Source organism: Bombina bombina, chromosome 1 (genome assembly GCF_027579735.1).
Source record: "Bombina bombina isolate aBomBom1 chromosome 1, aBomBom1.pri, whole genome shotgun sequence".
In the NCBI taxonomy this organism is placed as follows: Eukaryota; Metazoa; Chordata; class Amphibia; order Anura; family Bombinatoridae; genus Bombina; species Bombina bombina.
In genome coordinates, this window is record NC_069499.1 from 1495050287 (window position 1) to 1495068103 (window position 17817).

Genomic DNA, 17817 nt, shown 5'->3' on the forward strand with positions numbered 1-17817 from the left:
AAACATACGTTTGTGTTCATATTACAATCATAGTTTATGTTCTAACACAAACGTACTTTTGAATTTAGCTTAAAGGGACATGAAACCCAAATATTTTCTTTGATAATTTAGAAAGAACATGCAATTTTAAACAACTTTCTAATTTACTTCCATTATCTAATTTGCTTCATTCTCTTGATATCCTTTGCTGAAAAGCATATCTAGATAGGCTCAGTAGCTGCTGATTGGTAGCTGCACATAGATGCCTTGTGTGATTGGCTCACCTATGTGCATTGATATTCCTTCAACAAAGGATATCTAAAGAATTAAACAAATTAGATAATAGAAGTAAATGAGAAAGTTGTTTAAAATTGAATTCTCTGTCTGAATCATGAAAGAAAAAATGTGGGTTTGATGTCCCTTTAATCGAAATATAATTTTAAATCTAAGAAAATAGAATATAATTACATTTAATCTAAAACAACTGTTAGAATAAGTTATGTTATATACGCTGATAAAAAACAAACACCACACTGTGAGATTCTCGACAATGATTCAGCGCTAGACTATTTGGTAGCATAATAACTAAGGGCAAGTGCCCACATAAGACATGGCGCCGATAAGCTTCACGTTTAGCGCGTTGCCCGTTGCATACTGGGAATAGACGCTGAATCGGCGCCATCTTGTCATTTCTTTATCACTGTCTCAGGCAGGATTTTGGTGTTTTCCTGTTTTCTGCTAAAACCGTCGCACAGAGAGCCCTCACAGTCCGCTAAGATGGGAAGAAAGAAGAAGAAGCAGCTGAAGCCCTGGTGCTGGTATCCTTTTCACTCGTTTTAGAAGGATGTAGTTGGGTATAGGGCCCCATGCTTGGTAAATGGTGGTTGTGTAGTGTCTGGGCCTCTTTGCCCGCCCTGCCCAGCTTGTTTGTTTGTGTGGACCGTGGGTTTGAACAGTCAACATAAAAAACTACGGGGTGTGAGGCATGAAATGTTGTGGCACGTAAATGTGGATATATATATATATATATATATATATATATATATTTATTTGTGTGTGTTTATTGGGACATATATAGTATATCTCATAAAATCGTTTGAGGTGCCGAACAAATTTCTACAGTACACACACGTAATGCTGTTATACATGTATGTAAGAGACTTAATTTATAGTATATTTGATACGTTAAAAATCGCGCGTTGTTTAGTATAGACCTAGATGAGTAGTAGGTCTAAAGTATTTAGTGGTTTAAATGTTCTTTCCATGCACACGTTTTGTCAGACACCAGTCTGATGTTTTCATTGATACATTTTGGGACAGTTGGTGGTACATTCCAGTTTACATCAATAGATTTGCAACGTTTGTGAAATGTATGGAGATGCATACTGTATAGACTATTGTGTGAGGCAGTCTATGGTTGCTTCTGTATGCTGTGTTGTGTCTTTGTTTTTTTTTAAATTCTCGCCCCTTAATCTGGCACTGTTTATTCTTAAAAAAATGAACATGAACACTTTTTGTGAACATGACTTCACTTTATGTATCTCTGTGGAATACAGTAAATTATTGTAAAAGTGTAACCCTAATGTTAGGTGTATTGTGTTAGAGATATATCCTATATATATATATATATATATATATATATATATATATGTATCTCAGCTCTTACAATATGCTGAATGTAAAACTGAATAACCTTTTTTTTTTGTTAGCGATTTGCCTACTGATTATCGGTTATTTGTAGTGTGCCAACAGATTCCGCAGCGCTAACCAGTCGTGTGTAAGTGTAACTCATTGTTACAGGACTGTACATAAATGTCAAGTGTGAGTAGACGAGTTCATGCTTCCTGGTATTCTATCGAAAAAAGTTACTTTGTCGAGATTAGCTACTTCAACGTGCACATGCTCACTATTATATAATAGTATTCCACAGATGATTCAAAATAATCTTTATAATTCAATTATGTAATAAGGATGCACACAGGCTTGGGTAGCTAATCTTGACAGAGATGAAAAAGAGTCTCCTATTAAATCTTAAAGTCGTGTTATCCATGCGCGCATGTGTACTTTAAACTACCGGTAGCTAATTCCGACTGTTATCTATTTCTGTTACCCAGCGTTGGTCAGTGCTCATATGCGCAAAAGGGTTTATTGACATTAAATCTTTGGTTTGCACACAGCGCAGAATATTTAACAGCGCTATGTGCAAATAAGTTTTGTCAACAGACCCTGTGTGCAAATGAGCATTGAACAGTCCTGGGTAATAGAATTATAAAACGTACTGTCGGAATTGGCTACCAACAGTTTAAAGTGCGCATGGAGATCAATGCTTTAAGAATTAAAGGGGGAGTAAACCTACACAATAATGTTATATAATTCTGCACATAGTGCAGAGTTATATAACATTATTTTAGCGCCAACTTTATACTTAAAAGTATTGGAAAGATATTTTATGCCAAAGTAGAATTTTGTAGAACTCCGCTCCTGGCTCTACTGAGCGGGACTGGTCTTTTCAGAAGCGCATCTCGGCACAGTGTCTAGTCACAGCCGGCCCAATCGCGCCATTGAACTTAATGTAGCTCGCTTGATAGGTTTTAGACGCTACTGGGGGACAAATCAAATTTATATCAGCATTTGTCATCATGCACCTTTTTTTTTTTTTTTTCGGGTGGAGGAACTGTGAGATTGTTTTGCGGCTTCAAAGGTACATAACTAGGCGAACGAAGCAGCTTTAAAAAAATAAATAAATAAAAAAAATGATGAATTAAAGTTAGCATAATTTTACATGTATTTTCATGTCAGACATGATTATGTATAGTTTACTTTAACTTTAAAGGGACAGTCTAGGCCAAAATAAACTTTCATGATTCAGATAGAGCATGTCATTTTAAACAATTTTCCAGTTAACTTTTATCACCAATTTTGCTTTGTTCTTTTGGTATTCTTAGTTGAAAGCTTAACCTAGGAGGTTCATATGCTAATTTCTTAGACCTTGAAGCCCACCTCTTTCAGATTGCATTTTAACGGTTTTTCACCACTAGAGGATGTTAGTTCACATATTTCATATAGATAACACTGTGCACGTGAAGTTATCTGGGAGCAGGCACTGTTTGGCTAGACTGCAAGTCTATCAAAAGAACTGAAAAAAGGGGCAGTTTGCAGAGGCTTAGATACAAGATAATCACAGAGGTTAAAAGTATATTGTAACTGTGTTGGCTATGCAAAACTGGGAAATGGGTAATAAAGGGATTATCTATCTTTTAAAACAATAAATATTCTGGTGTAGACTGTCCCTTTAAGTGCTGGCGTGCATTAGAATATGTACAATAGCTAATTTACTTTTATTTTGTCTTTAAAATAGCTGCTCTTACCTTTTGGAAACCACCGCTTCTACTGAAAATGCCAGTACAGCAGCATTAGCAATAGAAAAACTATGTAAACAAGAGGCAGCTGCAGAAATCAATCTCCCAGTGAGGGTTATCAGAGAGTAAGCACAGTCCATTTTAATGGATACTTGAGTACATTGTCACTTAAGATTAGGGCTCTTATAATCTTTGCTTTGGTGTGACAGGCAATTCAAGAAATCGGCAAACTTTATGTACTGGTCATAAATTTTAAAGGGACAGTCTACTTGAAAATTTTTGTTTAAAAAGATAATACATTTTTGACCCATTCCCCAGTTTTGCATAACCAACACTGTTATATTTATATACTTTACCTTGTATTTAACCCTCTGAAAGACTGCCCCTTATCTTAGGGCTTTTTACAAATTTTAATTTCAGGCAGTCGGTGCCGAATCATGCATAACTCGGCAGGTGTGAGCACAATGTTACATATGACACACATGAGCTAGCACTGTCTAGCCTTGAAAAGCTAATAGAATGCACTGAGATAAGAGGCGGCCTTAAGTGCTTAGAAATCAGCATATAAGCCTGCCTAGGTTTAGCCTTCAACAAAGAATACCAAGAGAACAAATCAAATTTGATGGTTAAAGTAAATTGGAAAGTTATTTAAAATGGAATGCCCTATCTAAAACATTAAAGTTTTAAATTTGATTTCACTGTTTAAGAATTAACAATGCTGCTTTTTGTGTCTTTGTAAATTAAAATATGTAAAATTTTGCTTCTGCATAGTTCAATTGTCCTTAATTACTGAAAAGGTATTGCAACAGAGATTTTGATGATGAGAAAATCCTTATTCAGCATCAGAAAGCAAAGCATTTTAAATGCCATATATGTCATAAAAAGCTCTACACTGGACCTGGTTTAGCTATCCATTGCATGCAGGTAAGCTTTCATTAAAGTTTTTTTGGTGCTGTGGTGATCTTGTGTTTTCCCCTCTTGCATAATGCTTCTTTCTTCCTTCTGTTGGCAGATTATTTCTTTGCAAGCAAACTGCTTTAGGTTACTCCCACAAAGGGAGAACACGAAGCAATATAATTTGATGGTCATATTTAGATCTAAATTATATCATTTTGTAAAATGATATAGTCCCGTTTCTTATTTTGTTACATTGCCTTTCCCTAAGTGCACTCTTGTCTTGTATTTACAATCGTGAGTTGTCTGCAGGTACATAAAGAAACTATAGATGCTGTACCAAATGCTATCCCTGGAAGGACAGATATTGAACTTGAAATCTATGGCATGGAAGGTATTCCTGAAAAAGACATGGAAGAGAGGAGGCGATTACTTGAACAAAAAACACAAGGTATGACTTCTATAATCTAACAGAATCTTCAACGTAGATTTTCCACTGTATGATTTGGCTTGATGAAGCAGACTGCTTAGTACACGTGCTTAAAGGGACAGTAAACCTTAAAAATAATGTTATATAATTCTGCACATAGTGCAGAATTATATAACATTATTTAAGTGCTATAGTTATAAATGCCTTTTTTTACATTTTTAATATGTTAAAAATATGGCGCTTTTACAGACCCGCTCTCTGCTGAGCGGGTCTGTTATATTTAGTCAACGCATCGGGCCAGCTGTATAGTCACAGCCCGGCCCGACCGCGCCATAGCACTAAGTGCAGCTCGCTCCTGTGACAGGAGCGAGCTGCACTTAGTCTTATGGCGCGGTCGGGCCGGGCTGTGACTATACAGCTGGCCCGATGCGCTGTTTAAATATAACAGACCCGCTCAGCAGAGAGCGGGTCTGTAAAAGCGCCATATTTTTAACATATTAAAAGGTAAAAAAGGCATTTATAACTATAGCACTTAAATAATGTTATATAATTCTTCACTATGTGCAGAATTATATAACATTATTTTTAAGGTTTACTGTCCCTTTAATCTGCAAAACACAGGCTGTATGCGAATCCCCTATAGTTAAGCATTCCTTACGTCTGTTTAATTTTCTGTACTGTGCCTAATTTGTACAGCTAGTGTTTCAACAATTTTTGTTGCAGATTGTTGTGTGTTGTTTTTTTGTTTTTAAATTTTATTTGCTTATTTAATTTTTTTTTGTAGCAGTGACCAAGCTAGTGCACTGTTGCTTTTTGGTTAAATCCATTTAAAATTCTTAATGCAGTGTAAATGTGGGCTTATTTTGATATTTGCTGTGTATATTGATACAGAAAAATGAATAATTTTAGGTTCGTTCTCATTTCCTTAGATAATTTTAGCTGACTTGAATTCATTAACTTTTTGTTTTTTTTGTAGTAGACAGTCTGAAAAAGAAATCAAATCTTGACGACTCTGATTATGATGATGATGATGATGATATTGGGGCATCCACATCATTTCAACAAATGCAACCTCATCAGGGATTTATGCATACCATGGGACAGCCAGGACTACATCCTGGTTTACAAGGTGCTCCAGGAATCCCTCCAGGTGCTGAAATCTGTGTATATATGTGATAAAAATATAGAGATAATCACAATTACTCTGCATACATTGTTGTAAATGGACCATAGAATTCTAGATGAGATAAGCAAATTAGATATAAAACATCTCATGCGTTTCCCCCCTCTGGGTCTGTTTAAAAACCGTATCCCCTTATGGGGTACCTGCAGCAAAAAATTGCTAGTTTTCATCCGCTTAAGATAGGGTTGAATTGCTGCTGATTGATGCTTATTTTGAGGGCTATATGACAGTACGAGTATGAAGAATCAAAAAGGCCCATCAAGTCTATCCATATTACATTTTACTGTTTTCTTAGCATAGCCTTATGTGTGTCCTAGGCATGCTTGAAATTTTTTCCAGCTCTATTGGAAGTTTATTCCATGAATCCACCATCTGAATCTGCTAATCTCTAACCTAGGATTGCAACGCCTTGTTTTTTTTTTTTTTTTTTTTTGTGTGTGTGTCTTTTTTCATTTGTTATGCTGGGAATGAAAGCATGAAATTAAAATCCTCTATTTCAATAATGGAAGAACTACAACATTTATTGTATAGCTAGCTCTTCAAAACATGTCTTGCCTCAGGCATGCTTGAACAGGAAATGGCCTTCGCCCCAAAGGTTCTAAGCCCCTAATTGTCTAAAATGTTTTTGTATTCTGGGGATGAAGGCACCAAGCCCAAATCCTGAAATAACATCTCAAGACCATTATCTCTCCTCTAATAAACTTTATAGTAGACACTGCATTCTGGTAGGTAGCATTCTCCTGGCATACACTTGCATAAATACCTGCCACATATATATAATTGTACATTTCTCCAATAGTGCAGTGATTTTTTTTTTTTTGTATTTTTTTTTTTTGTAACTACATTGGAGTGTTATTTGCTCAGTTCCAAGCTGTTTAAAAATATTGCTTTTGTTTTTATACCAATGAAGAGCTATAGTTTTAGATCTTTTCATCTGAAATTAGAAAATATTATTTTCTTTTAAAGGTATACCACCATTGATGCCAGCTGTTCCATCACTGATGTCTGGAATACCCTCTGTTATACCTGGAATGCATCATGGGTTAGTACATAAAAAGGAGCCCCCTTCCATGTAGTGTTTTTTTTTTTTTTCTCTTCCTGGAGGTTAATTCTAAATTTAAGACATGCTTTTAACATGCTCATAGTAAATATGCAAGTTTTTAAATCTGATTAGAAAGCTGTACCTTTTACTGTCATTTCTGCTAGTTTATGACAATAGTAAATGTAATGCAACTAAGGATACTAAAATGTATCTCTTTCCTGCAGAATGATGTCTATGGGTGGAATGATGCATCCTGCTTCTGGAATACCTCCTATGATGACTGGTTTGCCACCAGGTATTATAAAAAACAAAACTGTTAATTGCAAATGTCTTGTATGCAACTATTCCTAAAATTTATGAAACAATTACCCACAGTACACGGCTATTGGCTACGTTTTCAAAAATATTTCACTTTAAAGAAAGATAAAACCATGTTTTTAATCCCTATCAAGTCATCCTTAATTTAGGGCTAGATTACAAGCAGAGCGCTAATTTTGATGTGCGCAATTAAACTGGCAAATTCGCCCCTTTTATGGGCTCACGTTAAATAACCAGTGTCTGGTTAATGCTTGCAGTAGCAATTAGCGCTCTGAAAAATTAACCAGAGGTCAGACCTCTGGTTAATTTTAAAAATGTCCCCCAATTGCCCCCAAAATTAAGGGTAAGATTCCTTTTATAAAAAAATGACATCTGTTTTCTTAACTAGGATATGGTGAGTTCACGGCTTGAGTAATTATTGTTGGGAATATCACTCCTGGCCATCAGGAGGCAAAGAGCACCACAATTAAACTAAGTATCACTCCTTTACCCACAACCCCCAGTCTTTCTCTTTGCCATCGGTGCATGGAGGAGGTGAAGTTTAGGTGTTTGAAGAAAAATTGATTTAATCTACAAGCAAGTTTTGGGCTATAGCCGTATTCCACGTCATTCCTTGCAGTTGGGTAGTGGTGACTTTAAAGTAGCTAGGAACTTGTAAAGAGGTACTTACTGAGTTTTCCTAACAATTGCTGCCCTAGTTTAGAAATCCAGAGTTGGCTACTCTGTTCTTTTTTTTTTAAAGGTCTCTGTGAAGAACTGTTTTCTTATACCTTGTAACTGTCTACATGCCAGGCAGCGGAGCAGGTAAGTACTTTTTCTTCCAGTTGGGGAGACCATGCACTTAACAAATTAAAAGACACTGCTTTTTTATTGGGACATAGATAATCCTGTAGTATGGGTGCATAAGGCATGAAGCAGGCACTGTAGCATGTGAGACTAACATTTAAACTTTTAAAAAGAGAGAGTAAATGTGTTTATTAGGCTTGTTTATTTTCTGACACATTTACTTGATAAAACAATACAAGTTTAAACTGAAAGTAAGGCTGAATTTTCTATTTCAGCAGCTTATTCATTTCCCCATTGCTTTAAAATAAACCGATGCAACATTTTAAACTGTCCGATTTGAAAAAAGTTATTTCTGGTACTCAGTGTACCAGGAAGCTATTTTTAGTGCCTCTGTGTAGCAGCAGTAATTTAAGCACAACGTTTCTGAGGAAAAAGTTGTTTGTTAAATGTTTTTCTTAACTTTTCTCAGATAATTTTAGCTGGGGATCGATCCTAATTTGGGTTAAAGTTTTTTTTTTTTTTTTTTTTTTTTTTTTTTTTTCCCTTGGCTTATTTTAATTAAATATTAAAATCTTTGAAACTTATCTGTACAAGTTTTATTTACTGTTTCACAACATGTCTGATATGGAACAAGAACCTGCTCTCATGAATTCATGCTTATGTATAGAATTGCAGCTCCTATGTGTCAAGAAAACCTTGCAAAATAAAGGTAAAATATTTAAACCTAATGTCTCTCAGGATGATGCTGTTAAAATACCTCGGCTTTCTCCTCCTACGTCCCAAGCCTCAATGGCGTCACATGCAGTGCCCTGCGGTTCCTCTAACTCCTAGTGGAGTTTATTTAAAAGCAGAAATTGCTGCCCAGGTATCTTCAGCGGTATCTGCAACATTAGCTGCCATAATAGACATTAGCTGCCATAATAGACTTGAAGTGTCTAATCAAGTTCCTCAAAGTTCCATCCTACAAGATGGAGACTATACGCTCCATTCTTCCTTTAGTACAAGAGGGGTCCGTTCATGACAACCATAGACCTAAAGTATCTTCATGTTCCTATTCACAGAAACCATCACAGGTCCCTGAGATTTGCCTTTCTTGACAAACATTTCCAGTTTGTGGCTCTTCCATTTGGTCTAGCCACATCTCCCAGAATTTTTTCAAAGATTCTGGGGGCTCTTTTGACAGTGATCCGTTCTTATGGAATTGCTGTGGCACCCTACCTGGACGACATATTGGTTCAGGCGTTATCTTTTCAACTAGAAAAATATCACACAAATATTGTCTTTTTCGTTCCCACGGATGGAATGTGAATCTGGAAAAAAGCTCCCTTTACCCTGTTACAAGAGTTGTGTTCTTAGAGACCATAATACTCTATTGATGAAGATGGTTCTGACAGAGGTCAGGAAAAACAAAATTTCCTTTTGCCTCTCTTCAGGCTTATGCTCATCCTTCAGTGGCTCAATGTATGGAGGTAATCGGTCTGATGGTGGCTTCCATGGACGACATTCCTTTTGCTCGATTCAGTTTGAGAGCTTTCTAGTTGTGCATACTCAGACAATGGAATGGTGACCATTCAGATCTATCTCAGAGAATAGTTAGATCAGTCGTCAAGGGATTCTCTCCCGTGGTGGATTTCTCAGGGCATATGCTTTGAGACCTTCCTGGGTGATTGTGACAACGGACGCCAGCCTGCTGGGCTGGGGAGCAGTCTGGAACTTGTTAAAAGCGGAGAGCCTTTGGACTTGAAAGTAGTCTGCTCTTTCCATCAACATCTTGGAGTTGAGAGCGATTTACAATGCTCTATCGGCTTGGCTTCAGTTGTCCTAGGCCCAGTTTATCAGGTTCCAGTCAGACAACATAACCTCTGTGGCTTACATCAATCACCAGGGAGGAACTTGGATTTTCTTAGCCATGAAGGAGGTTACTCGGATTCTTCAGTGGGCAGAGACCCAAAATGCCATCCACATTCCAGGAGTAGACAACTGGGAAGCCGGTTTTCTGAGCAGACAGACTTTTCATCTCGGGGAGTGGGAACTCCATCCAGAGGTGTTTTCCAGCTTTGTCCTTAAATTGGGGGGGGGGGGGGGGTGCTGAAGTTAGATCTGATGGAGTCCCATCAGAACGCCAAGCTTCCAAGGTACGTTTCAAGGTCAAGAGATCCACAGGCCATTCTGATAGATGCTCTGCGGTTCCTTGGGTTTTCAGGTTGGCATACCTGTATCCTCAGTTTGCTCTCCTTACAAGAGTCATTACTTGTATCAAACTGCAGAGGGCGTCTGTGATTCTAATAGCCCCTGCATGGCCTTGCAGGATCTGGTTTGCACACCTAGTGGAGATGTCATATCTCCCACCTTGGAGACTACCTCTGAGGAAGGACATCCTGATTCAGGGTCCCTTCCTTCATCCAAATCTTGTTTCTCTGAAGCTGTCTGCTTGGAGATTAAACGCTTAATTCTGTCTAAGCGTGTTTTTTCTGAGTCGGTCATTGAGACCATGATTCAGGCTCGCAAGCCTTTTACTAGAAAGATTTATAAGACATGGCGTAAATATCTATTGGTGTGAATCCAAGGGCTACTCTTGGGAGTAGAATTAGAATTCCTAGAATTGTATCTATTCTTCAGGAAGGCCTGGAGAAGTGATTGTCAGTCAGTACCCTGAAGGGTCAGATTTCTACTTTATCAGTTTAACTATATAAACGTTTGGCAGATGTGCAATCTTTTTCTCAGGCCTTGGTGAACATTAGGCCTGTTTTTAAAGTTTTACAGCTGGCTCAGTTTGAACCTTTGCGTTCCATGGACATTACGTTGTTATCTCTTCTGCTCGAAGAGTCTCGGAACTCTCAGCTCTGCATCGTTATTCCCCTTATTTTATTTTTCATGCCGATAAGGCGGTTCTTTGTACTAAGTTAGGTTTCTTGGTTAAGGTTGTTTCTAATAGAAATATCAATCATAAAATTGTTGTTCCCTCTCTCTGTGTCCTAATCCTCCTCCTTCCAAAGAACGTTTGTTACGCAATTAGGATGTTGTACGTGCTCTTAAATTCTACTTACAGGCGACTAAGGATTTTCGCCAGTCCTCTGCCCTCTTTGTTTCTCTGGGAAACGTAAAGGTCAGAAAGCTACTGTTAATACTCCTTTTTGGTTATGAAGTATCATTTCTTTGGTTTATGAGATTGCTGAACAGCAGCCTCCTCAGAGAATTACAGCACATTCCACAAGAGCTGTTTCCTCTTCTTGGTCTTTCAAAAATGAAGCTTCTGTGGAACAAATTTGCTAGGCTGCAACTTTGTCTTCTCTACATACTTTTTTTTCAAAATTTGATACTTTTTCCTTGGCTGGGGCTTCTTTTTTGGTTCTTCAAGCGGTGGTGTCTTCTGTTTAGGACTGCCTGTCTTGTCCCTTCCTATTTATCCATGTCCTGTAGCTTGGGTATTGGTTCCCAACAGTAATTACTCAAGCCGTGGACTCACGATATCTTAAGAAAGAAAAACAAAATGTATGCTTACCTGATAAATGTATTTCTTTCTGGATATGGTGAGTCCACGGCCCCATCCTTTTATTTTAAGACAGTTGTTCTTTTGACTAACCTCAGGCACCTCTACACCTTGTGTTACACTTTTTTTCTCCATTTCCCTTCGGTCGAATGACTGGGGTTGTGGGTAAGGGAGTAATACATAGCAGTTTAACTGTGGTGCTCTTTGCCGCACCCTGCTATTCCCAACAGTAATTACTCAAGCCGTGAACTCGCCATATCAAATTTATCAGGTAAGCATAAATTAGTGGATATATATATATATATCTATATCTATATCTGCACAAAGCAGCTTTAAGGGGTTAAAGTGTGCGGATGTGGGGGTAAAAAATATATTTACGTTACAGAAAGAATGCCATAACTATACCTGCAGTATGGAACTGCTTTATAATAAAAAATATCGGATAGTATGAAGCTGGACATTTATGAAGGGATTATGAAGTTGGTTCAGAAAATACAGTAGCGGGTCTGTAGGTGTATAGGCCATAAATGCCCCTACTTAAAAGCCTTATTTATCTATGTATTGGAATAGGTGTTGTGCAGTTTCTTAAATGCACACATGCAAATAGTAATAGTGGGTATTTTGTTCCTACTTGCTGAATAGAAAATAGTTAATTTCAATGTACAAATGTTAGTCATAGTTGTGGACTTTAACATGTATTCTAGGTGTACCACCACCTGTTGGAATTCGTCAAGGAATGCCTCCTGTAACACAAGCACAGTCAGTATCTTCACCAGGATTAATCAACCGACATGCAGCACCTAGTACATCTGCCCCTACGTTACAGTCTGCCCCTAAACCACTCTTCCCAAGTGCTGGACAGGTAAGTACTTTTATTGGGGAAGGAATATTTATAGCATATGGTGTTAAGTTCGGTCAATTTCATGTGTTAGAAGCCTTAAACTTTAAGTATGGCTTGATTTTTAAAAATAGACAAACTTTTGAGGCATGTTCGTTCAATTAGTTTGAGGGATATTTTTAGTTTACCTAATGTGAAATTTAGCACGCAAGATATTTGCGTCTTCCAAACTCTGCTCTGTACTTTCCAAACTTAATTTCTATGGTATATTATGAAACTCCAAAGGAATATAATTAATAGATTAGTATTAATGAACTGTTAAAATACAGTTGAATTGCATAATCAACAAATTCATAGTGAAAAGGTAACGTAATAGCACTTACTGAATTTCAAATGAGAAGTAGATTTTTTATTTTCTTTTTTCTGATAAACTTGAAATTTCTTTCACTTGCTGGGCCCCTTGTATCATAAGACAGAACTCTGTAAATCAGACTTTTACGTATACGTTGAAATCTTGCACATGCTCAGTAGGTGCTGGTGCACTACTGCACATTTTGATGATCCAATTAAATTGGAGAGTTTTCTAATATTGTGTTCTATCTAAATCATGGCAGAAAATGTTTGACTTTAATGTCACTTAAAACATGTTTTCTATGTATGTGCCAGATGGTTTCTTCTATACACAGCAAATAGTTTCTCCTAATTAAAGGTACACTGTACCCAAAATTTTTCTTTTATAATTCAGAAAGAGCATGCAATTTTTAGCAGCTTTCTAATTTACTCCTATTAATTTTTCTTCGTTCTCTTGCTATCATTATTTGAAAAAGAAGGCATCTAAGCTTTTTTTTGGTTTCAGTACTCTGGACAGCACATTTTTATTGGTGGATGAATTTATCCACCAATCAGCAAGGACAACCCAGGTTGTTCACCAAAAATGGGCCGGCATCTAAACTTACATTCTTGCATTTCAAATAAAGATACCAAGTGAATGAAGAAAATTTGATAATAGGAGTAAATTAGAAAGTTTCTTAAAATTTCATGCTCAATCTGAATCACGAAAGAATTTTTTTGGGTACAGTGTCCCTTTAATTTGTCCACGATTTTATTTATTTATTTTGATCAGAAAGAAGTTCCTCCTTTATTGCAGATCCAAGGTTTTTTTTTTTTTTTTTTTTTTACTAGCCTTAGTCTTATCACCACTTCCTTTCTTTGTGCTGCAGATGGGATCACCTGTCACAAGCTCAAGTACAGCGCCCACCAATTCAGAAAATCTGTCTGCACCTTCTAAAGCTCTGTTTCCTAGTACAGCACAAGTATGCAGGAAATTGCAGTGTTAATATTTGCTACATAAATTAACCCTTTGGTTTCACAAACCTAGCCTTTTTATATGCGTTAACGTTATACTACCTTTTATTTCTCCATATAATGAAGCTAAAGGGTTAATGCATGCAATCAGCAATGCATTTGAATGAGCTCAAGTCTCTTAATGCATGAATATTTTTTTTTTTTTTTTTTAAACTTAAATACATAAGCTTTTGTGTATTTAAACTTGGATATCTCAATATAAGCAAAATTATATTGCTAAATAACTCTTACCTGCCCTAGCAGTCACAAATTGAGAAAGACTTAAACATGCTTTTTTTAGAATTAGTGCTGTGTGAAAGAAAGCATGTGTAATTTTTTTTTGCGTGTTTTAGTTACAGCTCTTTATTTTGTGGTGGCCTCGCTTTTGTATTTATGCTTTTTTCAGAATTTATAATTGTAATTTTGTTACCATGAAAACTCACATATTGCTTTACTTGTTAGGCTCAGTCAACAGTAGCAGGACCTGTTGGAACGGATTTCAAACCTTTGAATAACTCTCCTGTAACGAATGTAGAACCTCCTAAACCAACATTCCCTGCTTATACCCAGTCTACTGTGTCAACCACTAGCACGACAAATACCACTGCTTCTAAACCGTCAGCTTCCATAACAAGTAAGCCTGCTACCCTGACAACAACTAGTGCAACTAGTAAGTTGATCCATCCAGATGAGGATATATCATTGGTAAGTATGTTAATATTTAGTGTTTTGCTTTAAGAAACTCTTCTGCAAAAACAAACTTAATAATTAATGTTAATCTAGCACTTCAAGGGGTCAATATCCCAAACACTGACTTAAGTGTAACCTGCTAGGACTTTATTTCTGTGGACAGTTCTTGTATTGCTGGTTATATCTTATCTTATAAGCCTGCAATTGTCTTGTTTTATATTTCTATGTTTAGAAATATCATCTGCATTGATATCTGCATAAATTCAGCAGCAGTGCCTGTTTTATGTTAATTGTTCATGAACAGACAAAATATCACTGCTGTTTTTAAACCAGATGATGCCTGGTTTTAATTTAAAATATATATTGCTAAATACAAATTTCAATTTGGGTGTATTTTCTGTTTTGACTCTGGCAGCTGCAATCTGTATTTTACAATATGATCTGTACAAGTCTAATTTTTTTTTTTTTATATTTTTTTTTTTTTTTTTTTTTTTTTTTTTTTTTATAGGAAGAAAAACGGGCCCAGCTTCCTAAATATAAGCGCAGTCTTCCTAGGTCTGGCCAGGCTCCTGTAGGCAATCAAGCTGTTGGTCCTTTAGGAGCTTTGATGCCGCAACCTGGAATGCCTTCTCAGCAGCCAGGGATGAGGCATCCAGTTCCACCTCATGGTAAGGTATTTCTTGTGCATACTCAGTAACTGATATTAAAGGTGCTTGTTTTTGGCTTCTAAATATTCTACAAGTGTGTGTGTGTGTGTATGTATGTATGTGTGTGTATATATATATATATATATATATATATATATATATATATATATATATATATATATATATATATATATATATATATATATATATATATATATATATATATAAATTTAGAATCGGTTATTCATTCATAGAAATCATTAATTGTAAGCGTATGGCTTGTTTATAAGTGTAGATAATGCTGAAGTAAACTTTAAATCCTACAGGGGTGCATTACAACTCGAACACTGGTGTACTGGCACTCGACATAAGTGCTGTATGCTGCCAAACAAAACACTAATAACTTTTACTAGAAGCCTTTTTGCTAATTAAGGTATATTGCAAAAATGCTTTTATTTAAAATTGAAATGCACCATGCTCATTTAAATTTTGACCTTTCTGTCCCTTTAAGTATTGGTTTTACCCTTGCATCATTTTCATCCAGGATTTCTATAGTAAATGGTTTTTAGATCTATAGATACAAGAATTGTAAGCCATTTTTAAAGGGAGATGAAGCCAAAATATTTTCATGAATACGTATACAATTTTAAAGTTTCAAAATTACCTTGTTCTCAGAGTATCTTCGGTTGAAAAGTAGGTAGGCTCAGGAGTATGAACCTGTATGTATCTGGAGAACTATATGTCAGCAGTTTTGCAATATTTGGTTTATGTTGTACATTTACAAGAGAACTAGATGGCAGCAGTGTTTGCCATGGTGTGCCCCAGACATGTGCACACTACCTACGTATGCTTTTCGACAAAAGAATACCAAAAGAGAAGCACATTTGATAATAGAAGTGAACTTTTTGCTGTTTATTTGTATGCTCCTGTCTGAATCGTGAAAGAAAACATTGTGTTCCTTTTTATTCAGTTGTCATTTTGTAATCGAGCTTTAATATGACCCTTTTTCCCTTTATAGGTCAGTATGGAGGCCCCCATCAAGGTATGCCTGGATACCATCCTAATGCTCTGCCTCCCTATACACAAGGCCCTCCCATGGTTCCACAGTACCAAGGCGGACCTCCTCGACCGTTAATGGGATTAAGACCCCCTGTAATGTCTCAAGGTGGCCGCTACTGATGTTGCTGCACTATTAAATAGGTTTGGAGATTAAACCTTTTCTCATCTTGTGCTGTGTATATAGCCAAGCTTCCGTCAATTAGAGCTTCATTGTGACTAAAAGCGTATCTTCCTGCATACCACGAACTGTTGGACGTTTCTTTTACCTAGGGAGGGATATTTTTATTTGAGGGAAGGGATGGGGTATGTGGGACATTGAAACAGGAATGTTTCCTGATATTGCAATTTATATTGTATGGCTTCTTTTTTCATGTTTCATCTAGGTTTTTAGAAGTGGCGTATAGTAAATATGGTTCGTTTAATTGTGAAGGCGCCAAATACCACACTAAAGGCAAGTTCTGTCACATTATTTTGCTCTTTGTCAAATCAAGCCTTCACAGCATCCTCTGGGTGCTGTTGGACACTTTGTCCCCAACTTTAGTTGGTGAGGGCAGTAACTGTTCAACCTGTCACTGTAACATATGTTTTTTTTAATGTATTAAGTTATGTTACAGGATCTCCCCTACTGACCCAGTAAAGTCAAACTACTTTATCTGTACTGTTTAAACTAATTATGTAATAAAACAAAAGAAACTTTTTTGACTTTTTATTCATTATCAGCTGTGGAAATCTTACCAAGGTTTGTACAGAAGCATGCCACAGTTTTCTTGGTTCCACACATTGGATCACTACCGATGCTGTGTATAATTGATATTGTTTGAATAATTGCCCATTTGCATGTTAAATGTCTAACTTTACATAGCAGTAGGCCTGTACAGATATTAACAAAAAGTTGTTCCCACATTACACCTCACGTAATAGTTATCCTTTAGTTTAGCACCCAAATCTTATTTTATATTTTCCTATTTTTTTTTTTTATTAGGCTTACTTTAGTTTAGTCAAGGATACAAATATGGCACAAAGTAGATACTAATTATCATTTGGTCATCTCTATATGTCTGGTACATATGCCTGATTTATATATTGTAAATTCACCTGAAATTGTCAGCTTGTCCATTTTTTTTAAACCTGTTAAAATTTGTACAGGTCTAACTGGTTTTTTTTTTGTGTTTTTTTTTTTTTTTTTTTTTTTTTTTTTTTTTTTTTGTGTAAAGGGATCTAGATAATTTTTTTTTTTTTAGTAATAAACTCTATAATCCATAAGCATTAAAGCAGTAGTGTTAAAATATTTAAAGTGTTAAATGTGTTATATCCATTGATCAAGATTTGTGTAGATTTTATAGGTAATTTTTATTTGAGAACATAACATATGAACTGCTTGATCAGTGGAACTGTAAAATTTAAAATGCATGTGTTTATAGATAAGTAATTGGTACATGTTCTAAAATATACATTTCTCTTCTCCCTATAGCACTGCCATAGGACAGGCTGAGGCTGAGTCTCAGTGTTGCCCTGTTCAGTCTGAGGCAAGTGGGATTTATTTTTATTAATTTCAGGGGCTTTCACAGCTTTTGCTGTTGGATATATATGTCCCCAAACTTGCAGCAAGTTTGGTGAAAGCTCCTAACATTTTATTTAATTTTAGGGAACTTGTTTTGCAATTTTAAGTTTTGCTGTCTTATTGTCTGATTTTGATTGCAAGTCTCTTGCACCTATATAGCTGTACAAATTATTTTAATATCTAAACTAACTAAACCC

General features: G+C 36.2%; 1 protein-coding gene across 2 annotated transcripts; it reads left to right on the plus strand.

The window, feature by feature from the left end:
- Positions 1 to 688: 688 nt before the first annotated feature.
- On the plus strand, positions 689 to 16756 carry ZNF207 (zinc finger protein 207). Of its 2 annotated transcripts, XM_053707588.1 has the most exons (11): positions 689 to 797; positions 4136 to 4262; positions 4545 to 4683; positions 5639 to 5812; positions 6812 to 6887; positions 7112 to 7182; positions 12186 to 12343; positions 13540 to 13632; positions 14126 to 14368; positions 14862 to 15021; positions 16019 to 16756. In XM_053707588.1, the coding sequence occupies exons 1-11, from the start codon at positions 757 to 759 to the stop codon at positions 16177 to 16179; spliced, it is 1443 nt and encodes a 480-aa protein (XP_053563563.1). In that variant the 5' UTR covers positions 689 to 756; the 3' UTR covers positions 16180 to 16756. The 2 variants fall into 2 exon arrangements, with proteins under 2 accessions (XP_053563563.1, XP_053563572.1); XM_053707597.1 differs by lacking the exon at positions 13540 to 13632.
- The last annotated feature ends 1061 nt before the right edge of the window (positions 16757 to 17817 follow it).